The sequence below is a fragment of the Phoca vitulina genome, unplaced genomic scaffold, assembly GCF_004348235.1.
Source record: "Phoca vitulina isolate PV1807 unplaced genomic scaffold, GSC_HSeal_1.0 scaffold50, whole genome shotgun sequence".
NCBI classification, from domain to species: domain Eukaryota; kingdom Metazoa; phylum Chordata; class Mammalia; order Carnivora; family Phocidae; genus Phoca; species Phoca vitulina.
The window spans coordinates 1,178,301-1,204,897 of record NW_022589753.1 but is presented as its reverse complement, the minus strand read 5'-3'; the positions used below and the strand labels follow the sequence as shown (position 1 = coordinate 1,204,897).

Here is a 26,597-nt window from a genome sequence, read left to right as displayed (position 1 = left end):
CTCTAGCCACTCTGTCCATCTGCTCCGTCCGTCCGCTCTAGCCACTCCATCCATCCGTCCACTCTAGCTGTTCCAACAGAGACTGGGGGCTTCTCGACAACAGACACATGTTGGAACCTCCACAGCTCTGGAGGCTGAGGTCCAAGGCGAGGACACCAGTGGACCCGGTGACTGGCGAGAGCCCAACTTCCTGATTGTGATGACGGCTTCTTGCCATGTCTTCACGCGGTGGAAGGGGCACAAGAGCTCCCTGGACACCCATCCCATCGTGGGGGCTTCACCCTCGTGACCTAATCACCCCCGAAGGCCCCACCTCCTTACACCATGTCCTTGGGAGCTAGATTCCAGCATATGAATCTGGGGGACACACCCTTCAGTCTGTGGCAGGTTTGCTCCCCTCCGGGTCACGTGAGGCAAGTACACCCCTAAGGCTGGTGTCAGAGGGTGAAAGAGGAAATGCACGGGATGGACAGGGGACAGAACGCCGGGCGGGGGCCTGTGAGGCTGTGAGTGGAGCCAGGCGGCCCCAGCTGGGAGTGCGAATGGGGGGAGGGTTTGCCCAAGAACTGGGGCTCCAGCCAATTCCTGTTTTGGGTTCAGTTTTCTTGACAGGGGTCTGGTCTGCACCCAGATTTGGACCCGTGTTCAACTGCTCTCCTGACCACAGAGCCTGGTTTTCAGAGCCTGGCCCTTACCCCCTCGATCTGCAGGTGTTCGTCCCTCAACAGAAACCAGCATGATTACGAAAGCCCACGTGTTCACTGCAGGGAAAGTGTGTTCTGAAACACATCCCTTCGGCGGCAGCCTGGTTCAGGAGGCAGGGTCTCTGCTCAGAATCTGGAGGGCAACAGGATGAAGGTGGGAGGCCGAGGCCCCCAGGCCCCTCACCATCGTGATGCATTTCCATGTTCAAGTGACTTCCCTGGTTCTGCATGAGCCGAAGCAAAACAGGAACACGTATGGGAGCTAAGCACACACACACACACCCAGAGACACGCACACACACGTGTACACACACAGAAACACTCAGATACCCGTGCACACACACACACAAACGCACATGACAAAAGCCATGTGCATGACCAACATTTGCTGATTGTAGGGACTGAGGGAAGATCCCCCTTAGACACCAGCAAACCACAGGCCCCTTGAAGGGCCCAGGCCCACCCGTCCCGCTGCCCTGGGCTCGGCTGCCCGGGGCTCACAGGTGTTGGATTTCACACTTGAGTTTGACCCACCAGCAGAGAGCTGGCTCTCCTCTTTCAAGGTTTAATGACATGTTGCTGCTTCTTCAGGAAGTCAGAGCCGTGGATGAGCCTCTCTTCACAGGAAATAAAAACGAAGGAAAACCGTCCCCTGTCCTCCTTCGTGCCCCTCCCCCTGGCTCTGTGGCACCACCGGGGGGGGAGGTGACACAGTGCAGGTGCCATGAGTCATCTTCACAAAACCAGCCCCCGGATTCTGGGGTAGGACAGCGCAGTCAGCTGCGATCCCCTGCTTCCTCCCTGCCTCCTCGGGCCTCTTGTCAGCCCCTGGGGAGGGGGTGTGTTTTACTTACACTAGGGGTGTTTCTCTCCGAAGAGCAAACGTGGGGGTGGGGCAGTGCCCCAGCCAGCCCCTGCTGTGTAATGAAGCAGCCCAAGCCTGTTGGCTCCAACAGTGACGTTGCGGTGCCCCTTCGGCTGGTCTGAGCTGGGCTCACTTCCGTGGCTGCTGTCCTCTGGTGATGACTCATCCACGGGCCCAGTTGAGTCCGAGACGGCCTCACTCACCTGTCTGCAGGTTGGGCTGGCTCTGGCCTAGGCCTCGCTGTCTGGGAGACAAATCAGGGTTTCCTCACGTTGTGGTAGCCGCATTCTGGGGGAGTGAGAGCAGGAAACGTGAGGCCTGGCTCAGAAGGTCAGAGCCAGGTCAGAGCCAGGCCAGCAAGGGCGTGGGCCATGGACTCCGTGTCTTAGTGGGAGGAGGGGCCGGCCACATTGCAAAAGGTGGGTGTCCAGGGTGCGGGAAGCCGTCAGCGGTCTCGGAGGACCCTCCTCCCTGGGCCACCGGCTGACAAGCTCGTGGCACAGTCTTGTTAGTGGAGGGACCCGTGACAGTTGCATCATGGCCTGGGATGTCTAGGGGAGCGCCTGGCCCCAAGAGGACACCGCAAGGCCGGGGCTGCCTGTGACAATTAAGAAGGCTGGCTCTCAGGACCCCGGGAAGTCCCAAGGATGGCAAAGATGCGGGTGGGCAAGCGTGCCACCTCGGGGCGTGTGGGGGCCGGTGGCAGCTGGTCTGGGGACAGAGCAGGCACAGAGGGCCGGACCCTGGGGCTTGTGCAGAAACAGTCACGTTGATCAGATGTCTCGCAGCCCAGAGGGTGGCCTCGAAGTCATTTTTCCAGTTGTAGGAACGCTCTGTCCCCACTGAGTCCCCGCAGAGCTGTGGGTTTTCCCCTGTAGCTTCTGTGTCGGTGAGACTCTGTCTCCCTGTGGCTGAATTCGCTGGGAGAGCCACAAACTGGCTGCAGGAAGCTGAGACCTCTGGCACCGACCGCCTCAGTACCTGCGAGTGCGCTCTGCCCCCTGGCACGGCCGGCACGTGGAGCCGGTGCACCGGGAGGCCAAGGCCGAAGCCGCCAGAGAAAACTCATCTCACCGGGACCACTAGGGGCCCAGATCGACAGGGCAGCAGCAGATCGCCCCGAAGGAGCCTGGGTAAAAGCCCCCAGACCGCCGCACACCGGGAACGGACCTCCCGGAGGCCGCGGTTTGCACCTGCGTCCATAGCAGGAGGTGTGTCAGCAACGGCGGGAGCAGGACAGGGTCCCCTGCGGCCGCAGCCTGTCGGGGCGCCCAGCGCACGTCGCAGCGGCAAATGGAGGCAGTGAGTTCGCACCCTCTGCCCACCTCTGCCCACATCCTCCCGCTTGTCCAGGCTCGGCTGGGAGGGCAGCTGCGGTTTTCTCTGACTCCTGCTTGGGCAGAACAAATCCTATTTCACGAACGCCTCGTATGGCAGTCACTGCGGCGGACGGACGCTGACAGCCTGCAGACGGCTCCGGGGGCAAGGCCTCCGGGAAGACCGGCTTGTCCGATGCCAGGGAAAGCCTCTCTGCTGAGGTATTCGCACAGAAAGAGACTCACCTTGGGTTGGAGGAGACCATGAGGGAGGACCTCTAACCTGGGAGGGCATTAGAGTGAAGACGCCCGCACGGGGGTTGTTAAAGCAGGAGGAGACCCGCCGCCGCGGTGCAGCCAGCGTCCTGTATGGCCTAAGAGGCCGAGTCTCCCCGGAGTCCCCTCTTGGCCTCACGCTGACTGCCTCCTCCCTGCCATACCCCCACAGCCACCCATCCCTGGGTCCTGCCGCAGCCCCCCGGTTTCTCCCAGCCATCCACTGCGTCCATCCCCGTGGACACCACCCTAACACAGGCCACCATGGCCGCTCTCCGGGCCCGGGAGAGCTTGCCCCCGGGCTCCACCCACCTTCTTCATCCCCTCCTCTTGCTTCCACGATGGCCTTCCGTGATGTGACCCCCGCCCAGCCCCTGCGGGCTCCTGAGGCCCCCCTCCTTTCTCCCGCCCATTCGTGCCCCTCATCTCTCAGGACCCTGCATAAAGATTCCTCCTCCAGAAAACGGCCCTTGTCCCCACCAGACTGCCTCATGCTCACCGCTGAGTCCCGTGTGTTCACCTGTCCTCCACACCCACCTCCGTCTGTGCAGAGTGCCCTGCATACAGCAGGTGCTCAATAAATGCTCGTGGCGGGCAGACAAGGTGCATTCAGAGGACGGAGGGTGGGCTGGTGAACCCAGGAGGGTGTGCGTAGACACGAGGGAGGGGCAGCCCTGGGTGCGGAGACATTCCAAGAGGAGACTCCAGGGCAGGCTGCTCCAGCCTGTGGCTCACGAGCCGGGAGGAAGCCGCTGTCCTGGGCCTGTGTCCAGCTGACAGCCTGAGCACAGGGAGGCCCCACCCACAGCCTGGTCCCCTCACACAGCCTCAGCTGCCGCTGCAAGAGAAAGAAGGATGCTGGCCCACGAGTGGGATACCGGCAAGGTCTCGGCAAACCCTCCCGCCGCGTGTCTCGGCTCTCGGGACAGTGAGGCTTCCCTGGAGCCAATCAGCCCCTGTGGCTCTCGTGGGCTCAGAGCGCCAACCCTGCCAGGCGTCCACGGCCCAGGGCGGCGGGGTCCTTCCTGCAAGCCGCCCTTCTGTCCACGGGAGCTGGAGGCCACAGACCACGTTTGCCCTGGTCCTCGAGCCATGCCCAGCCTGGACCATCCCCATTCCTGGGACCAGCCCACCCCCTTCTTTACAGACAAGAAACAGGCCCAGCTTGAGGATGGCCCGGCCCAAATCCTGGCTGCCTTGCTCTTCAGTATGTACAGCGGCCCTCTCTGGCACGGAGGACGGCGCGTCCACCAGGCCTATTTACTGTTTCAGAGTCCGTGGCTGAAAGGAGGGAAGTGGAGTAGGACCCCGTTGGTCACGTGGCCATGTTCTCTCAGGCACGGAAGGAAGAATGGTCGTTGGGGGGCCTGCTTTGGGATAACTGGGCGGCGGCGTTCCTGCTTACTTAGCTAAGACCTACAGCCAGGCACTCACTGAGTGGGGCTGGGGGGGACCCCGCCACCATTTCTGAGGTCACAGCTGTCCCGGGTGGAGGCCCCAGAGGACCCCTGGCTGAGGGAGCGTGAAGTATCGCTGCTGGGAGGGAAGCCAGAGCACGGGGGCCCCTGCCAGGCCCAGAAGCTGGTCAGCTTGGGGAGAAACCAGAACCACGCGCAGCCCTAGTTGGGCTTGGGGGTGTGGGTGGCCCCTCCCAGCCCTCCTCCCTCACACCGGCCACCCCACTCTGGGTCTGCCATAATCAGATTCACCTAAAGCAGGGACAGAGCACTAATTCTATTGAAAGGAGCAGAGACGCTGGGCACATACCAGATGTCCACGGGAGCACAGTGGCCAACTCTGCTGGGGGACGGTAATTCGAAATTGGGAAGGAACAGGATATTTGCGGAACTGCCCACACAATTATGTGTCAGAAAACACTGAAGGTTGTGGGGTGCAGGTTCATCTGCCGGCGGTGCCGGGAGCACGGAGAGCAGGGCGGGGGGGGACGGCTCTCCTGACCACATTGCTGAGGTGCTGTCGATGCCTGTTCCAGCTCGGGCTCGAACTCTCCGCCCTACAGCACGTGAGCTCCCTGTGTCTCCGAACCCCACGCCAGGCACAGCTGAGGGGCCTGCTGAACTCCCCGGAAACCCTCCCGCTGGCATCTGTGTGTGGCCCCCCCACCCCGCCCGGGGTCTCAATCGAGACCAGGTCCCCACGTTTTCCTGGCGTGGAGCAGAACTTTGATGCTTCGATCTCTGTCAAAGGCACATGCAAAGTCTCCAGAATGCTCTGTGTGGAGTTGGCACCACGTGTAATCCCTCAGAGTCGAATTAATGCCCTACACATTAGAAAAACGCACACAAAAAGCATAGCAAACCTGGTCAAATTCAGCTCCTATTTTAATTCTTACAAACTGGGAGCCATCCTGCAAGAAAACAGTCGCCGTCATGGTGTGAGGTGCAGATAGAGATGAGAGCCGGGCACACCCCTCGTGGACCATGGTCTCCGTGTGTTAGGTGACCACTAAGGCACCTTCCTGCCCACATTCTGTCAGCCACAAAAGCAGGGGCCGTGCTGCCGGGTCAGACGGCCCCGCACCTGCTCACGGCTCACTACTCTGCCGCCTGTCCTTGTCAAGGATTTTTAAAACCCGTGTGTTGCTACTTAGCAGATGTCCCACTGATTTGAACATCCTCATGGGCTTTTTAGCCAACAGATATTTGAAAACATGGCAAACAGGCCTTCAGCCCACAGCCCTGACAGCTTGCTGCACCACAGATGGCCTCCGTGTGGTTTCGAGAGGGGCTGGCACGACCGAGAGGCAGCTCCCCACCCCAGCTGCCGTGAGGCTAATGAGTCCCCCACCTCTGAGCCAAGGCCAGGCCCCCGGTGCCCCTCCTGTGTGCTGCCCGGGGAGGGGCCGTCCTGCTCCTCCTGGAGGATGCCTCCCCGTCCCCAGGAAGGGACGGGCAAATTGGGAAGGCTATTTCCCTAATCCGATTGAGGGTCTCCCAGCAGCCCAGCTGGTGCCAGCAGGGCAGCACAGCCAGGAGCAGACAGGATGTGGCTCTGGGGGGGGGGGGTCTGTTTCTCCAGGTTCACTCTCAGACTGCAGGAGCAGCAGGAGGGGTGGGGGGAGCGCCTCCCACACAGGTTACAGGTGCTCACCTGCCCCTCATCAGGACAGGAAGGGTCTAGAGATGGGGTGGAGTGTAACTGATGGCACCTACTCCTAGCTGGCTTGGGGTGCCCCCAGAGCCCCCACCCCAGCCAGCCAAGGTCCACCCACCGCAGCCCCTCACCCCTGGTCTCCCCCCCAGGTCTACCCCACCCCAGGTCCCCAGTGCAGCCACCGGCTTTGGTGGCTCTGACCATGGTGCTGAACCCCCAGCTTCCTAGGCTGGATCATTCCCTCCCTGTGAGTCCCCAGTAACTCTGGTCCAACTTCTCCCAGAAGATCCAAGCCCTAGAGGAGCATGGGGACCACGGTGGAGCAGAAGATAGATCAAAGAAAGGAGAGAGAAATGGACAGAGGTTCAGCCCTGAGAGATCACCAAGGAGTCATGAGCTTTGGAGTAACAGTCGTTCTCAGAAATTCACAGTCACCCAAAAACAGTGTCCTCTCTGGGCAGTTGAGGGCAGGGCATGTGTCCAGCAAAGCTTCACTGATGAGGATGAGGTCCTCGTACCCCAGTCTGGCTCTTGCCCTTACCCAGGGGATGCATGTTCCTTTCATCTGCTCACTGCCTATAAAACGGCCCCGTGATGTGGGAGGTGAGCACTCCAGCTGTGGGTCAGACTGGGTCTGGGCTCATAGCTGGATCTGGGTTGCTTCTTCTGTAGAGTGAGAATACCAATAGCTTCTACCTTCTTAATTCGATGTGCGTATTTGATGAAGTCCCTGCAGAGCACTGAGCCTGCTGTCTGGCTCGTGACAAGCATTCCATTCATGCTTAGGTAAAGTTTGTATCAGCTAGAAAGGGGAAGTTAGAGGGCCTCAAAATGTCCTTTTTATATTGAGCCAGCGTCTCCTTATTAGAGCTAGCAGTGGTGGGATGGATGGTGTTGGGTCGAGATCTATAGCCTGAAGCAGGCACCTGACCCGTGGAGTCCCCCTCCCTGTGGTGGCCTTTGAGACACTAAACATGACTCGCATGGCCTCTCCAGGTCACACACCCCATCTTCTCCCCTGGTCTTCCACCCGTTGGCTCAAAAATGTCAGCAGTTCCTCCCCAGAAGCTCAGGCCTGTGGCCAGCACTGACCCACAGAGCGGTGTGCAGCTCAGCGCTGGTCTGTCCTGTTTTCCAGATGCATGCCCACGGGTAGGTGTCCCTGCTGGGTGGCAGATCTTTTGAATTCTGGATCCCAGCAGTGTCTGGAGTGTCAAGGTGCTTGTTAGATGAGGAATGGGAAATTCTGGGCGGTGTCACCTTGAGAGACCCTTTTCTTATCTCTGGCCCACCCCGAAATGAGGACATAGCCACTGAGATCTGGTCCCTTATGCCTCCGGCCCTTCCCAGTCCTGGAGGAGCACATGTGATTTTCATGTGACCATGGGGGCAAAGACCACTGGCCCCTGTCACGGGATGTAGAAGCAAACCACATGTCCCATGTATTCCATTCCTGTGCCCTCAGTTCAGGAGGGGACAGGGGCCTCCCAGCCCTCCCCCACGAGGCAGCCCGTGTTGGCCTTTGTTGGTGTTCCCTCCTGGGAATGGTCTCCTTACCTCACCCTAGCGCCTCTGTGCTTGCTTTCTTCACCCAACCAGTACCCTGGCACGCCCGGTTGGACTCATTCCTGAGCCAACAGAGTGGCTCATGGTGTGGATGCGCCATGGCTTCCAGCCAGCCCGAAGGGTGGGCCCTGTGCTGTTCCTGGGTTTTCGCTCATCAAGCAAGGCTGCTCTGAGGGATGGTGACACACCAGGACTCTGGAATGACTTACCTCGCTGCTCCTGCTTTGCAGCGACTGACGAGGGCGGAGCGTGGTGGGTCTTTGCTCTTTTGCCATACTTGCTGGGTCTGAGGAGGGTTCTGTTCCACCTGAAGCCTGACCTGGGTCACCCGTGAGCCTGGGCCTAGCTGGGGCTGCTCGTCTGCCCAGCCAGCCAAGGAGGTCCCTGCAGTCTCTGACTTGGGGAGTTTGGACAAGAAGCCGAACCCAGCTGTGCGTTGTGCCTTCCCACACACCGCAGGCTGGGTGTTGAGCCTGGAAGCAGTGTGAGCCCAGGGCCCGTCTCTTTATTTAACACACGGGATGAAGTAGAGAGAAATGGGCTGCCGTACAAAACAAAAGGTTGTTCTTCAGGGGAAGTGAGCAAGTGGGAGTAGGCCTTTGGAAGGTGGAAGGAGAGGGGTCTCAGTGGAGGACCCCCTCGCTGACCGAGGGCCCGGGGCCGGGCTAGGCTCGCTGCACCCACCGTGGTGCCCCTCACCTGCTTGCCAGCCTGCCATGTGCATCGCCCAGGACTGGGGGTCAGCCCTCCCTTCCCGGCAGACCTGCTGGCCCTAAATGCACACCTTCTCTTTATTGCTTCACGGTTGCACTCCATCCCCCTGATGAGGTGCCCACTGCTGGAGTCAGAGACCGGCCCCGAGTCCTCACACAGGACCGGCCATGCTGGTGCCTCAGCGCATCCTGGCGCAGTCCCCACGCTGAAGCCCCCCCACCTGGCTTCCTCGGCTCTCCCAGTAACATCCTGGGCACCCCTGAGGACAGACCAAGCTTGCAGCACTCAGCTGAGCATCTGTACTCTCCCCCTTTCCGAAATGAGAAAGCTGAGTCTGAGGGGCCATTCTGGAACTGCCCAAAGGCACAGCTCACAGCCAGTGGACAGCCAGGTCTGTCTGAGGCCAAGGTGCACACCCCCCCACCCCATACCCAACCCCCCCCAGGCGCCCTTGCTTCCTGGACCCCTGCCCGCCTCAGGAGTTTCCCACTCTGGCCTGGGCTGTGGAGCCCAGAGGCAGGGGAGGGAAGGAAGGAGGCGGGGCGGCACCCAAACTCTTGGCCTGGCGCTCGGAAGACCTGTCCGCCCCCAAGCAGGCTGCCTGCTGTGGTCAGAGCTCGCCCAGCGGTCAGTCAGGGCCACGGGGATGGAGGACAGGCACTGGGATGGGGGGGCCTCTGGAGGCTCCAGCTCTGGAATCCGCTTCCTGCAGGGCTGTCTGGGTCCACCCCGAAGCCGCTCAGTCTGAAGGGAGAGTGAGGCAGAGGGGCCGGGGCCGGGTCACGGGGATGTCTGGAGACGAGGTAGGACAGGAATTTCTCCCAGGGCTGAGAAAATTGACTTTTTTCCATCATTGATTTTTTTATGGCAAAACTTCATAGCAGCGCCTGAACAACTTTATTTCTCAAACTCCAACAGTTTAATATACGTGATGAAAAGTAAGATTTCCACGATTCTTCTAGTAGTTTTCTGGCCTTAATTTCTAGATTTTAATCTTTGCTCCATCGGATTTTTTTGGTGTGGGATCTCTGTGAGTTCAGGTACAAGTTTCGGGAACCAATTCAGGTTATCTTAAGGGGAACAAAGAAACCTTTATTTTGCTCAAGAAAAACTGGAAGTCTGGGAGCAGTGGCTGCAAACGGCTGGATCCAGGAGCTCGAGCGACGCCATGGGTGCCCTCCTCCCACTCGGGCTTCATCCTGGGCAGGTCTCCCCGCAAGGTGGGAAAATGCAACCAAAGGTTACAAAGGCATCTTCCCTCACCCCTGCGGGCTCAGCAGGACAAAAAGGTCGTGTCTTTTTCCTGAATAAGAGGCCTGCTGGAGGGTGGGCCGCTGGGTAGAGGGTGGGCAGTTTCAGGGAAGCAGAGGGGAGGTCCCGGGAAGGGCGCAGAGGCCACAGGCCCTAGCTTTGCAGGCGGTCACCCACCTTCTCCCTCTTGCTTAGATGCTGCACTTTGCCTCCTTGGGCGCCATTTCTGGCCTCTCTCTGCGCCACCCATCTCTCTGTCCATCCATCTATCTGTGCCAAACCGTTCTCAGAGTCTCTGTTTCGTGTGTCGGGTCGTTGGTAAGTGGGTTTGGTAAGTCGATGCCTCCCCGTCTGGTACTGACCCATCGCTCTTCCTTTCCAGAACTTTCCTGGCTGTTCTTCCATTATTTGTTTCAATTTGAATTTTAGAATCAGCCTGTCTGTTCCCAGGTCTTACGTGTTATTGGGACAAATGCGTAGACCGGGCACGGCGCCCACGTCTGCACCTGTCTGTCTGGGGAGGCCCTGGCGTCCCGCCCCCGAGCCTTCCTGCCCTCCTGTGGTGACATCCGCAGCATTCCCAGAGGTTGTGCACGAGGCTCATGGGACGTGGTCCTGTTTGCTCGTTGTGAGAGGGCGGGCTGCTCCCCTGTTCCCAGAAGTGGGGGGTAGAGTACAGGAAGGAGCCCCCATCCATGCCGTGAGCTCCGGCAAGAGAAGGCAAGACCTAAGCGTCGGGTGTGTCCCTGGGGCCTCCACAATCCAGATTCAGTCTCGAGGCTGGAGGGGTGGGGGCCGCGGAGGAAAGGGCATCCACCCTCTGGCAGCCGGTGCTGGCCCAAGCCTGCGATCAGGGCAGGCCCGCCCGGGTGAGGCCGCTCCTCACTCCGGACTTCAGCAGCAAGGGCCTAGCCCTCCTCCAGCGGGGGGGCCACTGGGGCCTCCGACCGGACCCCGTAGGCCATGAGCTGGGCCCCGGCCTGCTGCTTACAGCCCCCACCTGGCCCTCCGAGGGGGCAGTTTCAACTGCCTGTGCTCAGCGAGGTGTGGTGTCTTGAATGTTTTGACATTTGAAATCTGTGTTGGATACATTTGTTCTGTTTAAATTGTACCGGGTTGAGGTGACTCGCAGGGAATTGTTTGTCTCCTGGGCCCAGACCCAGCGTCCTGCTGCACCCCTGCCCAGCAACAGCCTCAGAAACCCTCCCGGAGCGGCCTCTCTGCCCTGTTAGCCCCTCCCCCGTCCTGCAGAAGGTGAGCTCCAAACAGCAAGTGAAACCAAGGGACGTGGGAAGGGGCCCCAGCGGGAACCTGCCTCCCAAGCTCGGCAGACACAGGAGTGAAGGATGCCTGGCGGGGGCGCTGGCGGGAACCCCTGCAGGCAGGCAGTGAGTGATGGGCACCCAGGGCCAGCGGGTGTGGAAAGGCCCCTTCCCGAGGGCCTGGGTGGCCTTTCTCTGGCCTGTGCATCCTCCCGTTTAGCAGAGCCTTGTTCAGGTGGAACTGAAGATAATCCTTAGGCCACCGCCTCCTGGAAGGCCTCGTGATCTCCCAGGTGGGGCCTGGAGCACTGTGGAGGTGGGCAGGACCTCTGGAGGCCTCAGCTGGAGGCCTCAGCGCCCTCAAGGGAGCAGGCATGTGAGTCTGCCCTGTTCTGCACAGACGCCCGACCGCCAAGGGGGCCGCAGAGCAAACCTGCCCGCAACTTGGTGGCTGCTGGGCGTCGCGGGCCTCTGCCTGTGTGAGCAGGACGGAGGTGCGGTCGTCCTCACCCTGCAGAGACCATCTCTGTCATACGATTGAGGACCCTCAGGCTGCAGGTGAACCAGGTCAGGAGGTGGCAGGAGGGGCCGCCTGGAGCCCAGGGAGCCCCAGGTGCAGACCCGTGGAACTTTTTAGGGAAATCGCAGCCGCCAGGCCGGAGCCCGTGCAGGCAGCCTCTCCAAGTGCAAACAAAAACCTCTGTGAACCTGAAGTTCAAAATGAGCATGTGGAGCAGCTTAGCAGGTGCAGGGATGGGCCCCACTGCCTCCTGGCATGGCCGAGGCCACGCTGCCCCTGCCAGGGAGCAAGGGGCGCCAGACAGCGGAACGCTCAGGAAGAATAAACAGCCACTCGATGCTGTTAGTCCACTGCCCCAGGAGGTGATGCCAGTTTTTGTTGTTGTTGTTGTTGTTTTGTTTTGTTTGAAGATTTTATTTATTTATTTGACAGAGAGAGACACAGCGAGAGAGGGAACACAAGCAGGGGGAGTGGGAGAGGGAGAAGCAGGCTTCCCGCGGAGCAGGGAGCCTGATGCGGGGCTCAATCCCAGGACCCTGGGATCATGACCTGAGCCGAAGACAGACGCTTATTGACTAAGCCACCCAGGCACCCCCCCCTTTTTTTTTTTAAAGATTTTATTCAGTAATGCCAGTTTTAGGACCGCCCCCGGGGGAGTCCTGTTCCCCATCGCCCATCACAGCCACCCCTGCAGAGGGGCTGCAGGGATTGTTCTCAGCCTCGGGTCCTGGCAGGGCCCAGTCAAGTGTAGTCCAGCCCCTTGGCCTGTCTGAGGCCCAGTTTCCCCAGATGCAAATGACGTCAAAGTTAGAGGTGCTCGTAAGAAGCTGTTTTCAATGAGCTGAGAGGCAATGGGGTGGGCAGGAGGAGGGGTCTTACATGTTTGTCCAAACATGAACTGTCCATATACATGAGGGATGCTGGGCTTGGCCATCCTAGAGGAGAGCCTGGGGCTCGGGGACTGCAACCATGACACATCATGTCCAGACCTGGGAACACAGAGCCCCAGCCCTTCACCGCAGCTAGGACACACCAGAGTGTAGTCCACACCGTCCGTGGGGCACGCCAGAGTGTAGTCCACACTGTAGGCTGGACCCTGTGCAAAGGGGCCCACTGAGGTGGCAGAGAGTCTGTGAACCACTTCTGAGCCAGGGGTGGGTGGGAAGCAGGCAGAAAGTGGAGTGTGCATCTGCCAGTCTGCCCCAAAAGACCAAGCACCTTCCATACTCCATGTCCCGGCTTGGTGGGGCAGGCAGCAGGGTGATGTCCCCTACACACCAGCCTGACAGCTGTCCTTCTCTGTCTCTCTGCAGATTAATACCTTCATGTCCTTTTTGTTCCCCATGGTGGTCATCTCCATCCTGAACACCATCATCGCCAACAAACTGACCATCATGGTCCGCCAGGCAGCTGAGCAGGGCCAGGTGTGCACGGTTGGGGACCAGCACAGCTCATTCAGCATGTCCATCGAGCCTGGCAGGGTCCAAGCCCTGCGGCATGGCGTCCGGGTCTTACGTACGTAGCCTCTGGGCCCTCCGGGGTGGGTAGCAGCCAGAGGCCAGCATAGCGGCAAGCCTCACACCACCAAACAGGGCAAAGTTTAAGACCCAGGAAATGGAGTAGTCCCAGCAGAGACTCAGAAGTCTGGCTCCACCCAGGGATCAGTGTTCTTTACTCCACCCACTCATCTACCTATTCACCCACCCAACCATCCTTCCATCCATCCATCCACCCATCCACTCATCCATCCATCCATCCACCCATTGACCCATCCACTCATCCACCCACCCATCCACCCACTCACCCATCCATCCACCCATCCATCCATCCATCCATCCATTCACCCATCTAATCACTTATCTATCCATCCTTCCTTCCATCCATCCATCCATCCACCCATTGACCCATCCACTCATCCACCCACCCATCCACCCACTTACCCTTCCATCCATCCCATCCACCCATCCACCCACTCATCCATCCATCCATCCATCCATCTATCCCATCCATCCATCCACCCATCTAATCACTTATCTATCCATCTTTCCATCCATCCATCCATCCACCCATCCACCCATTGACTCATCCACCCATCCATCCTTCCATCCATCCACTCATCCATCTACCTATCTATTCTTCCATCCATCTATCCATTCTTCCATCCATCTATCCACAATCCATCCATCCTTCCATCCATCCATCCATCCACCCATCCACTCATCCATCCACCCATCCACTCACCCATCCACCCATCCATCTACCCATCCACCCATCCATCCACTCACCCATCCATCCATCCCATCCATCCATCCACCCATCCACCCATCTATCCACTCATCCATCCTTCTTTCCATCCATCCATCCATCCATCCTACGACTCATCCATTCACTGATTCAACAAGTCTCCTGAGCATGGACTCTGGGTCAGGCAGCTTCCTCACACAGACATGGAGCAGCAGAGGTGGGGGTTACCATGTGTGCCAGGCAGTCAGGGACCTGGAGAGGCCTGAAGTGCAGCCCCTCTGCACTGTGACCCACATTCTAATAGGGAATCCTGAAAACCAACCCTTACAAAGATCCCAAGCCAGCCCCCACTGCAGGAGGGCTCAGGGTGGAGCTTATGCTCATGTGGGTTGTGGTGCTCCATGTGTGGGTTCCTGGGCCTGGCCTGTGCCCAGAGATGGCATCCTTGAGGAGCCATCCAGAGGATGCTCTTTCTCAAAACACCCTGCCCCCTGCTGCTGAAGGCAGTCCCGCCTGACCCAGCCCCCTCCCCAACCGCGACCACCTACCTTGTGCCTCCCAGCAGCCCTCCCAGTTGCTGTCACCCTCACCCCAGCAGACAGGCCTCTGGGCCTCTGCCCCAGGCCACCTGTCCCTCAGCGGCCATTGTTTCTTGGAAGAAAGAGGTCCAGAGCAGCACTATCCAATAAGAATATGACACAGGTGCCACACATAATGTTAAATGGTCTAGTAACCACGTTTTTGTTTTTGTTTTTTTTAAGATTTTTATTTATTTATTTGACATAGAGAGACAGTGAGAGAGGGAACACAAGCAGGGGGATTGGGAGAGGAGAAGCAGGCTTCCCGCAGAGCAGAGAGCCCGATGTGGGGCTCGATCCCAGGACCCTGGGATCAAGACCTGAGCCGAAGGCAGACGCCTAATGACTGAGCCACCCAGGTGCCCCTAGTAACCACATTTTTAAAAGTAAAAAGAAATAGATAAAATTCATTTAAATAATTAATTTAGCCTAATATTTCCAAAGTCTTGCCATTTCAGCATTAATCATTATAATAGTATTGCTAAGAGCGTTCCTCGGGCCACAGTAGCCTCGTGGCTGGGGGCCAGCAGGCTGTGTTCAGGGGTCAGGGTCACAGCCTTTGCTTCTGCTGTGTCAGGGACAGGCTTCCTGGAACATCCCCGTGCCACCAACCCATCTCCTACTGCAGCCAGCAGGAAGCCCTCCCATCATGGGGCCTCCCGCAGGCTGGGTCTCCTGGGCCTGTGGAGTCAGGGCAGCTGCCAAGGGGCCAGGGCCCCAAAACCAAGCTCCTCCTGCAGGTTCGCCCCATGTCCCAAGATGAGGATGCACCATCTCAGGGACGAGCTTCTCTCTGCACCAGGACCGCCCAGCCAGCCCCAGGTTTTCCCAAGTGGTTGGCTTTTTTATTGCTTTCTGTTTCACTGTGGTGAAATGCACTTAGCATACAATTTATGATCTTGACCATTTTTAAGTGTCCATTCAGTGGTATTACGCACATTCATACCATCAGTCTCCAGAACCTTTTCATCTTACACAACTGAAACTCTGTCCCCATGAAACACTAACTCCCGAGCCACTCTTCCCCAGCACCTGACAACCACCCCTTCCTCGCTGTCTCTATGGGCTATTCTAGGGGCCTCAGGCAAGTGGGATCATCTTTTTGTGCCTGGCTTATGTCTCTGAGCATGATGTCCTTAAGGTTCATCCACGTCGTGGCAGGTGTCAGAATGTCCTTTCTTCTTAAGGCTGAGTATACTCCAGAGTCTGGATAGACTGTATTTATCCATCAGGTGTGGGTGGACACCCGGGTTGCTTCTGCCGTTTGGCCATCGTGAACAGTGCTACGGGCGTACAAACATCTCATTGAGTCCCTGCTTTCAATGCTTTGGGGACTATACTCAGGAGTAGAACTGCTAGATCATATGGTAATTCTACTTTTAATTTTTTGAAGAATTTCCATACTGTTTCCCAAAGTGGATATACAATTTTGCATTCCCACCAACCATGCAGGAAGGTTCTCATTTCTCCACATCTGCACCAAAAATCACCATTTTCTTAGGGTTTGGGGTTTGTTTGGTTTTTTTTATAATAGTCATCCTGGGTGTGAGATGGTATCCTAGTGTGGTTTTGGTTTGCATTTATCACATGATGAGTGATGTTGAGCCCTTTTTCATGTGCTGATTAACCATTTGTGTATCTTCTTTGGAGAAATGTCTGTTCAAGTTCTTTGCCCATTTTTAAGTGTGTAATTGGGTTGTTTGATTTTTGCTATTGAATTTTCATTTTCTGTGTGTCCTGGATATTAATCCCTGATCAAATGTGTGATGCAAATACTTTCTCCTGTTCTGTGTGTTACCCATTCGCTCTGTTGACTGTGTCCTTTGATGCATAGTTTGTTAATTTTTATGTAGTCTGGAGCATCTGCTTTTCCTTTTGTTGTCTGTGCCTTTGGTCCTATATCCAAGAAGTTACTGCCAGATCCAGTGTTGTCAAGTTGGTGCCCGTCATTTTCCTCTAAGAATTTTGTACTCTTAACTCCTCCATTTAGATCTTTGATCCATTTTGAGCTAATTCTGTGTAAGGTGTGAGGTAGGGGTCCAGCTTCCTTCTTCTGCACGTGGCTGTCCCGTTTTCCCCGTATTGTTTCCAGTACAATGGTCTGGGCAGCCTTCTAGGAAATCATGTGCCCATATCTGTGAGGGTTATTTCTGGGCTCTCTGTCTGTCCCATGGTCTCTATGTCTGTCTTTAGGCCAATGGCACACTGTTTTGACTACTGCAGCTTGGTGGTAAGTTTTGAAATCAGGACACGAGAGTCCTCCAGCTTTGTTCTTCCTTCTCAAGATTGTTTCAGGTGCCCCTCAAGACTCCACATGAATCTTAAGATGGGTTTTTCTATTTCAGCAAAAAAGGTCATCAGCATTTTGAGAGAGGTTGCATGGAGTCTGTAATTGTGGGTAGCACGGACTTTTTTTTTTTTTTTTTTTTAAGATTTTATTTATTTATTTGACAGAGAGAGACACAGCCAGAGAGGGAACACAAGCAGGGGGAGTGGGAGAGGGAGAAGCAGGCTTCCCGCGGAGTAGGGACCCCGATGCAGGGCTCGATCCCAGGACCCTGGGATCATGACCCGAGCTGAAGGCAGACGCTTAATGACTGAGCCACCCAGGCGCCCTAGCACTGACATTTTAACAGTGTTAAGTCTCTGTGCACAGAACAGGACCCATGTCTCTCTGTGTCTCAGGGGCTGTGGTCATCGCCTTCGTCGTCTGCTGGCTGCCCTACCACGTGCGGCGCCTCATGTTCTGCTACATTTCCGATAAGCAGTGGACCCTGTGAGTACCAGGAGCCTGGGACAGAGGGGGGAGGCTCAGGCTGGGAGAAGCTCCCCAAAACAGGTTGGCATGGGAGGTGGGGGCGCTGACCAGAGCAGCTCAGGGCAAGGGTACAGGTCAGGGGTCCCCACGGGTTCGTGGTGTGTCCGTGAATGGGCTGGGGAAGGAAGAAGGCCACGGAGGGACAGACGCCACGGGGCAGGTTACAGCGGAAAAGGAAAGCAGCCCCTAAGAGAGTGGGAACGAGACAAGTTTGGAGACATCTGGAGAGTGACAAGGAAGGGCTGGCTCTGCTGGATTTGGGGGGCGGCGATGGCACTGTGTGGGCATCCTAGACCACACCCCGGCTGGGGGAGTCGCTAGGCGCACCCCCCGGACTCAGGGAGAGCCACACCCACGCTGTGCCCTATCGCAGCCCAAGGACACACAGCAAAATCAGTAAAAGGAAAAGCCTGCGGAGGAGTCTGGGAGACCAGGCACGGCTTCCAGAACCCCCTCCCCAGGCTAATTGCCCCAGAAGCAGCTGAGGCCACGTGAGAAATGCTGTCTCCCGGGAAGCTCGCCAGAGGCCCAGCGCCCAGGGCTTCTGCTGGGGGCCAGTCACGTAAGCACCCCTGGCTGGCGAGTGCCCAAATTCCAGACTCCCGGGGGAAGGAGCTGCTCGGCGTCAACCACGTTGTTTGCACAAACAGTTTAGGCCCAGGGAGCCCCTCCTCTCAGGGGACGGTGAATCCCTGAAATCCAAGCTCCCAGACAGTGGCGAGGCCAGCCTGGCCAGGAGGCCCTTCTGAGAGAGCAGCCCTGGGCCCACCATGGGAACTTTTTTCTGCACAGCCAGAGCCTGGGCTGCCAGGTTCTTCTCAGTGCCGAGGAACCACTGGGGAGGGCGGATCTAGCACAGAGGAGAAGGTGCACGTAGCAGAGCACAGCCCCAAGGGAAGGGTTTCTGAAACTCAGGGCTGCCTGCTGGTAAAGTGAGCTGCCTGGTGAGGGAGTGAGATCCCTGGGAGTGGAGGCAAGCAAGCTGAGGGTGAAGTATGCAGCTGCCCAGGAGGCAAGGAAGGGGCTCCTGCCCTGGCTGTTCAGTGGAGGCCGGGGACCAGCCGCTCCCTGCAGCCCTGGCATGCCGGGACTCTGCACAGGGCAGGCCAGGGGTCCTGCAGGGAGAGGTGGAGACGGGCCCGGCAGGGCAACCACAACCCAGCTCCGCAGACTGGTGCCAGTGGGAGTGCAGGCAGAACTTCCAACTTCTGCAGAGAAGCCAGAACCTGGAATTTATGAAACATCCCCATGTCAAAAAATTTACAAGTAGTTCTTACGATTTTTGTCCCAAGCCCACAGCGTGGGCGGCCACGGGGTCCGTGCCGGTCTGAGCGCCTCTCCCTCACCGCCCGCCCAGGTTCCTCTACGACTTCTACCACTACTTCTACATGCTGACCAACGCGCTCTTCTACGTCAGCTCCGCCATCAACCCTGTCCTCTACAACCTGGTCTCCGCCAACTTCCGCCAGGCCTTTCTGTCCACCCTGGCCTGCCTCTGTCCCTTGTGGGGGCGCAGGAGGGAGAGGCCAGCCTTCTCCAGGAAGACCAACAGCGTGTCCAGCAACCACACCTTCTCCAGCAACGTCACTCGGGAGACGCTGTATTAGAGCGGGGCGGGGGGCCCGAGGAGGGGGCGGCCGCTTGGCCACCACCCCCCACCGTGGCCCCCCGGCTCCAGGGGGCAGGGATGGGGCTCCGCAGAGGCCTCGGACCTGGCGCCCACCCCCAGGGGCCCTCATTCCTTTCAGCGTCTCCCTCAGCCCGCCCCACCCCTCCCTCGGGGCCTCTTTGAAAGCCGGGGAGAGATTGCTCCTCTCCGGGATCCAGAAAGGGCCTTTAATGAGGAGAAATTAGTGGTGGGTGAAAGGCAGACTTCTTTGTTCCCACACCACTGGGCGTTCGGAGAGGACAGAAATGAAAGACACAGGCCTGGCTGGGCGGGCGAGGGGAGGCAGCGGCCCCGAGAGGCGGGGGCGCTGGGAGGAGTCCGGCTGGCGGGGCCGTCGCGGGCATCCAGGCTCCCGGGAAGCTTTGATGTGTCCCGAAGGACAGCCCAGGGGTCGGCTGGGTCAGGCACCAGCCAGACCCAGGCCTCTCCCTCCTCCTCGCCAAGACGGCCAGGCTCTGCAGGGACGCCGGCCAGCGGGGGCTTGGCAGAGGCCAGGCCAGCGGAGTTCTGCGTCCTCACACCCGCCCGGCGGCCCAAGCCAGGCCGGGGACGTCCCCATGGGCATTTTTGCTCCCACTGTGCGGGTGAGCTTCCTGAGGGGAAGGGGGGCTCCCTGAAGGGCAGAGGTGATGGCCAGGTCCCAGAGAGGTGCCATTTGCAGGGACTCAGCCACAGGTGAGGAGGAGGAGCCTAGGCGCCCGTAGCCTGCGGGCAGCCAGGCCGAGGCCCAGCGTCGTGGATCACGGCCGAGCCCCGAGCACCCGGAAAGGCAGGCGCCTCCTTGATCTGTAAGAGCCGGTCTCCAGACAGGATGGCCTGTCCTGGTCTTGGCCCTAGAAGGTCCCCTGAGCCAGGGGAAGCAGATCCCAGATGAGCTGCCCTGGGTAAGCTGACTGGGAGTGGCAGAAGGGCCCGGAAAATGAAATACAGGCTTTGTTTAAAGTAGGTTCTCACCGTCCTGAGGGAGACTGTCAGGCCCACAGCTGTGAGCTGCACTGACTCAGGACGCAGGAGGCCTGGTCCGCGTCCCAGGGCACCGGGACTCAATCCCCCACCCATAAAAATGACAAGCTGGAGAGTCCAGTCTCCACGGCGGCTTTGGATCTGGGCCCCCAACGTGAACCCCACAGGATCCTTCTCCAAGCCACAGGACCTTTCCCGGGCAGTCGGCCCACTGCCGTCCGTGGCCAGGCAACCCTCCCATGACCTGGGGGCCACCCGCACGGGGGATGAGGCCCGCCCAGATCTCACACACAGGCACCTGCTCTGGGCGGGTGAGTGGGACCCCTGGGCCCTGCCAGGCAGGCAGCGAGTGGTCATCAGTTCGGCAACGGCTGAGGCCAGGCCCAGGCAGTGGGCATCGGACAAGGGCCTGGACTCCTCCTGACGGGCCCTCAGGCACCCCCCACCCCCTGCCGGCCCCTCGGGCACACCTGATCCTCAGAGTCTCGGTTCTGCCCCCTGACGAGTGCGCGTGGTGGTTCAGCCCCCTCGGCGGGGCTGACGGTGCCGGTCCTGGAGGACCCAGCCCGGAATGGACGGAAGAGACGGTTCCCTGGGGTGGGGGCAGATCAACTAGGGATGGGGACCCTCACCAACCCAGGGCCTCCTAGACGCAGCTGGGCCAGGGTGTGCACTGTGGCCCCCAGCCGATTTTACTGTTGTGGTCCCCACGTTCCCCTGTGCCCCGCGGAGTCAGCAGCTGGCCGCGTCCCGCTGTGGCCCCCCCGCTGTTCTCAGCAGCCAGGGGCCTGCTTGGCTGCTCAGTAGTGATGCTGAAAGCCCTTCATGTCGCTCACACAGACATGCCCCAGCCCTCACCGTGACATCCCGCCGTCGGCAAGAACAAAGCCCCGAGTCTCTTAATAAAGGAGACTGTGGCCCCCGCGGTTGGAGTCTTCTGTCGGGGGCCGGGGGGCCTGCTTGCACCCATTCGTTCACTCACATATTTATTCAGCAGGCATTTACGGGCGCGGCAGACAGCCCTGCACTGGGACCCTTGTACCCAAACCACGCGGGCTTTGCTCACGTCTCCCAAAGGCTGGGGGACTAGGGACCGCGATCCCCCCAGCTCAGGTCCTGCCCCCACCGGAGCGTCAAGAAGCAGCAGAAGAGGAAGGAACTGGTGCAGAAGACCCCATACGCCCTGGGGTCCCCTCGAGTCCTGGAGTCAGGGAGACCCGGGTCCACGCTGGCTATGTGACGAACGCCCGGCCTGCCCTGAGCCCGTTTCCCGCTCCGTGGGCTGGGCACAGAGGGGGCCACATGACGGGCCTGCGCGGTCCTGCGAGTGGTGGACTCTGGCCCCTCCAGCCAGCCCAGAAAATTGAGGGAAGGAAGTCGGCTTCCCGCCAGGGGTCAGTGGTTGGGGGGACACTTGGGAACCCATCCCCTGACACAGCTGCCCCCCTTGTCTCCTCTCCGGCTTCCCCTTCCAGGCCTGCACCTCTCACGGCAGTGTCCCCACGGAGTCCAGCCTGGGGGACGAGCAGCATCGTCCCAGGCTGTGGGGCCGCAGGGAGGGCCCTCTGTCCTGACTCCTCGAGTGTCCTCAGCCCGAGGAGCCGGCTGGCCTCAGAACCACCGCACACCTGGAGGCCAGCTTGCCAGGCCCAGCCCACCCCGTGTGCACGCGCAGAAGCCCCAGGACGCGGGGCCTGCGCCTGCAACAGCTTCTCTTGCAGAGTCCCACGCCCGCCCTTCGCTCATTCATTCACTCACTCATCGATTCAGCTGCTGGGAGCAGAGGCCCATGCCTGCCCTTCCCTTCATTCATTCATTCACTCACCATTCATTCACCTGCTAACTGCTCCTCAAGACCTGGCTTTCTCAAAGCTGACTTGCTGCTCCATATTCTGATTGGCACAGGGAGGAGGTGTGAGGCTCTGGATGCTCCCATCTCTGCTGTAGGAGTCACCTGCCCCTCGTCAGCAGGGGAGTCTCAGGACTCCCCTTCACTCCCAGGGTGAGGGGCTCACTGGCCAGCTCCAATAGGTGCACTGACATCACACAAGAATATCCAAAGGAATGAAACTCTAATGGTAGAATTCAGGGCAGCCAAGGAGAAAAAAGTTGGGGGACAGTGGGCAGGCAGTCTGCAACCCTGACCGCGGGTCCGTGCCACTTTCCCATGAGTCCAGAGCCCTAGACAAGCCCCTCCTGCAAGTTTCCTGAGCTTGGATCCCCGTTGTCCCTGCGCACAGGAGAGGAATCCACCCTCCCGGCTCTCCTGGAGGCATCCTGGCCTATTACCATCACTAGGCAACAGGAGGAGGGCTTGGGAGGGAATTCCATACGTTTAAACATACACTCGAAGGAAGGAAAATGCGGCCGTCAGCCTGGGCCTGCTGCTGGAGCCTGAGCTCGGGACAAGCTCCCCCCGCACCCTCTCCCTCCTCCCACTGCCCCAATTATGATTTGAATTCCAGTTTATATCAGAACTCCATGGAAACCAGGTCCAGGCTGAATTTATGAAGGGAATGACGGTGTAGAGACGACAAGGGGGAGGCCGGGCGCCAGAGTCGGGAAGCGAGAAGCCCACCGTGCTGCACGTGGAGGGGGGCACACGCGTGTGCGCCCACGCACACACATGCACCCACACGCGAGGGCACTGGCCCTTTGCCCCGTTGGGCCTTCTCCCACGGTGCTGCGAGGCTGCCAGCTGCAGCCTGAGGCCCAGCTTCCGAGGTGCAGACTGCGGGTGCCTGGGCCTCTCGGCTCCCGCCTTCCCCACTCGCTTCAGGATGACGAGCCACGTGGGGGCCTCGCGCTGCTCTAGGAAGCCCCTGGGGAAGGCCCAGCCAGGCCCAGAACCGGGGCAAGACCTGTCAGCTCAGCCCCAGCCACGCCGACCTGTCAACTCTGACAGGGCCCCTCGGGGAGCGGCGGCAGGGACGGGCGCCAGGCCTCACTCACCCCGCGCCCGGGCCTCATTGGCAGCAGCTGACTCACACAGGGGCTCCGAGGCCCACACCCCAGGGAAGCGTTTTTTTTTTTAAGATTTTATTTATTTATTTGAGTGAGAGAGAGCACAAGCAGGGGAACAGGCAGAGGGAGAAGCAGGCTCCCCGCCGAGCAGGGAGCCCGACGCGGGGCTCGATCCCAAGACCCCGGGGTCATGGACTGAGCCACCCAGGCGCCCGGGGAGTCCTGTTCTCATCCCCAAGCAGGGTTCTTGCTGTCTTGTTTCAGCTGGGAGTTGAACAGGAGCGCCTGGGCTGTCTCTCAGGACGCAATGAGAAACGCTAAGCCCACCATCTGGGTTTCAGCCAGACCCCTGCCCTCACATGCTGATCTTTGCCCACACAGAGCTGGTGCTTCCTAGATGCTCAGAAAATCTAATGAGCGAACCAACAGGCAAGCGTCTGCGTCCCTCGCCGGTTCCTGCTGGGGGCTGTAGGGCCCTCGTCACTAACACACGGCGCCCGGAACTTCACGGACACACAAGGTGGACTCGAGGCAAAGCCGGACCCACTGTGGCGTCCCCTGGAATGACACAGCCCCAGGTCTGCAGCCCCCAGCACAGCTCAGCAAACCTCCCTCCAGCCCGGAGCCAGACGAACATGCACAGAACATTCTGGCAAGCATTCCTGTAAGGAAGCAATCCTGTAGTGAGGATGGACGGTAGCCAAGGGGGCCGCGGCTGGTCTGGGTGCTGCTTGGCGTGGCGTGAGGGCACAAGTCCCCCGCCCCCGGGTGTCCCCTCGGGGCCCTGCAGGTTGGCCAGAAGACCTGAGGGGCTCCCAGGCCCCCTGTCTCTCGGGAAGCAAGAAGTTCCCCAATCTGAACAAAACTCCCAAAAGGACATTTGCTCGCCGTCTGTTGTCAGCTAACCCCCTCGGTTTAGAGGCTCAATCCTCGGCCTCATTTGCCTCCCAAGACCCCGAGTGCCCGTGGGTATCCCAGGTTGGGGGCTCCACCCACCATCACTATGCTGGGAGGGAAGTCGGTCCCCAGCAGCCTGTGCAGGGTGGCCCGGACGAGCACGTGCCTCCGAGTCCCAGGGCGCCCAGCGGGGAGGGCAGGCTCCAGGTGCCGTGTGCGGCTGGCACCTCCCCTCCCCACCCTGCTGGCGCCCCGGGATTGCCTCCCCGACCAGTGACTGGGTGGGTGGGACTCAGGGACTGGGTCACGAGGGCCCCGCTGCTGGCTGTCTGTGGGGCCGGAGCTGGGGAATGAAGGAGTCACTCAGGCAACATAAGGCTGCCCCACCAGTTCCTACAGAGCTAACCTTTCCCCTGAATCCACCTGCTGCTTATTTCCACCTGCTGGTATCACTGTGCACAGTCCTCGGGCTTTGCTCTTTGCTTTCCATCCAGAGTTTTTAGCTTTTAGTAATCCGTGGGACAGAACGTCTGCCTCCGGCTTTTTCTGTCTCACTTGGAGGTGTAAGCGTGCAACTTACTTTTTACACTTCTGACATCTCAGAGACTGTTCCGAATCTGCTCATTGAGAGGCACATCCTTCTTCCCACAACTGCGGATGTTCTGAATGGACACACCAATGCATCATTTCCAGGCCTTCCCTCTCCCCAAGAAGCACAGAAGCTTGGCCCGTCTTCCCCTTTGCTCCTACACACACCTGCTCCATCCATCCCTACGGTGGGATCGGAATTTCTGAGCCGCAGGGTCTGTGCATTTTTAATTTCACTGCTACAGCTGAACGCTTTCTGCAGATCCATGTCAGAGCACGTCGCCACCGGCGTCCAGGGGCTTGCCATGAAACTCTTCAGTCCCTTCAAAGAAGGTTCTGGCAGAATGTTCCATGACATTCTCTCTCTGCCCCTGGGAGTTCAGAGGAAAACGTCAGCCTCACTGAACCTCCAGCATGAGCCATTTCCTGTAATCTGTGCAGGGAGGCCGGCTTCCCTGGGGGTGCCTGTCACACACTCGAGCACCTGCGGCAGGCGGCCGGCTTCCCCGCCGCCCCTCCCATCTCTGCTGGGGGGTTCCAGGGGGCAGAACTGCTTCGGGAACAGAAGGGGATCTGACCTTGTGTTGCTTATTTGCACAGGTGAACTGCAGCCCCAACCAAACCCTCCTGGTCCCACTGGAAATGACTCTCTTGACTCACCCCTTCCAAGCAGAGGCTCCCCCCACCTCCCAGGCAGCGATTTCCTGTATTCAGCCCTAGACGCTTGCCCAGAGGGCCTTTAGGAGACCACGCTGATTCTCTCTGAGTGTTTGTGTGTCTTGTCAACATGAGATGTGGTGGCTCAGAAATACTAAATGAAAATAATAATAATAATAAAATAACAGCTGGCCAAATCCTGAAATGCTGACGTTGCATGGAAGCTTCCAGAGAGCTGCCCCCTGCAGGGGCCGCGATGGGCAGAGGATGCCCGAGGCTGTCCCGGGAACTCCTGTGCCCCAGCCTGCACTGGGCGGTCCCGCAGGGCAGACAAGTGCCACGGCATCATCCCGTCATTTCACTGCTTTGCCTGACAAAGAGCTCTTGCAGGGGCCACCCTACCACCTGCCTAGTGGCCCACACATCTACCTGTCTGCCTCTTTACCCTTCACGGAGCGTAAGCCCCGCCCCTCAGTCGGGACAAGATAAGAGAGAGAGAACGGGAGAGAGAGGGGTGCCCCCCGCACTCCCTGCCTATCTAGCTGGCTGCGTGCACATTAGCTTTCAAGATGCAAACCTTTTTGCTTTGGGTAAACTGATCCATTCTCTCGTGGAAAATGTAAATGACGTGAAAGAGATGGGTCCCAAGTGCAGAGTCGCTTAGTCCCACCCAGAGATGATCCCTGCTGGCAGATGGGGAGCACGCTGCCCGGCCCGCGGCCGCACCAACCGCCGTACACACTCGTGTGCCCGGCCGGCAGGCGCGCTCTCACGCACGCGCTCCTGCGTGCCCCCACGCGGTGTAGCCCGTCACCCGCGCAGTGCTCTCTCCCGGTGCACACTGGCGAAGCCATGTTTTAGACACAAAGTTAAATTTTTGATACTCAGATGTTTCCAAAAGTGAAATGGCCTGTCTTAGGCAGAGTGAGGTCCCTGTCCCCGGACACTTGCCGTGTCTCTACGTGCCTCAGCTGACCTGGGGGAGCTCAGGCATGAGAATGGCCTTCCAGGTGTTCTGCCAGATGGGACGGGGGGGCCAGGCCTTCCTACCCACCCTTCCTTGTCTAGCCACAACTGAATGAGCCAGCAGGGGAGGGGGGGACGGGCACAGTGAGGAGGGGGCAGGACGGCAGAGAAACCCCTGCTGCGCTCTGGCCCGCAGGTGGCCTCGCAGTGGTCACTAAGCAGGAAGGGGGCAGTTCCTCCCACTGGTGAGGAAATGGAGTCCGGGAGGGAGACCCAGCGGCACCCCTCGGGGTCAGCAGCAAGGCAGAGGATGCTCTGCTCTCCCAGCTCTGGCCCAGCGTTCTTTCCACTGGGGGACCTTCCGTGCCCCCCAACCTTGGGCTGCATTCAGCCCACCTGCCCCCATGCCGGTGTCACTTTACTGTCCTTTCTCCCTCCTGATGCGCTTTTCCCTGGACGGCCAATGAGCACACAGCTTATGGCTTCTCCAGCCACAAGTCATCTGAGGAGCCTGATGGAGACATGAAAACCCCATTTCAAAGTCATCTGTATCACGTCAAATTCCCACCCAAACGCCCAGCTCCCAATGCCCTCCAGGGAGCCCTGCCCAGACTGGGCCACCCATGGGGGATGGAGCCTCCAGCTCAGCAAGGAAGCAGAGCCCC

General features: G+C 59.1%; 1 protein-coding gene across 2 annotated transcripts in view; it reads left to right on the top strand.

The window, feature by feature from the left end:
* The window catches only part of NTSR1 (neurotensin receptor 1), a 49,830-nt gene extending 24,800 nt beyond the window's left edge, over positions 1-25,030 (top strand). The window contains exons 2-4 of one of the 2 annotated variants that reach the window (XM_032387772.1): positions 12,902-13,103; positions 17,096-17,186; positions 23,206-25,030. In XM_032387772.1, coding sequence (XP_032243663.1) covers positions 12,902-13,103; positions 17,096-17,186; positions 23,206-23,221 — 309 coding nt within the window. In that variant the 3' untranslated portion in view covers positions 23,222-25,030. Of the gene's footprint in view, positions 1-12,901; positions 13,104-17,095; positions 17,187-18,585; positions 20,744-23,205 lie in introns of those variants that run through there. The other variant, XM_032387771.1, reaches the window with a different exon arrangement.
* The last annotated feature ends 1,567 nt before the right edge of the window (positions 25,031-26,597 follow it).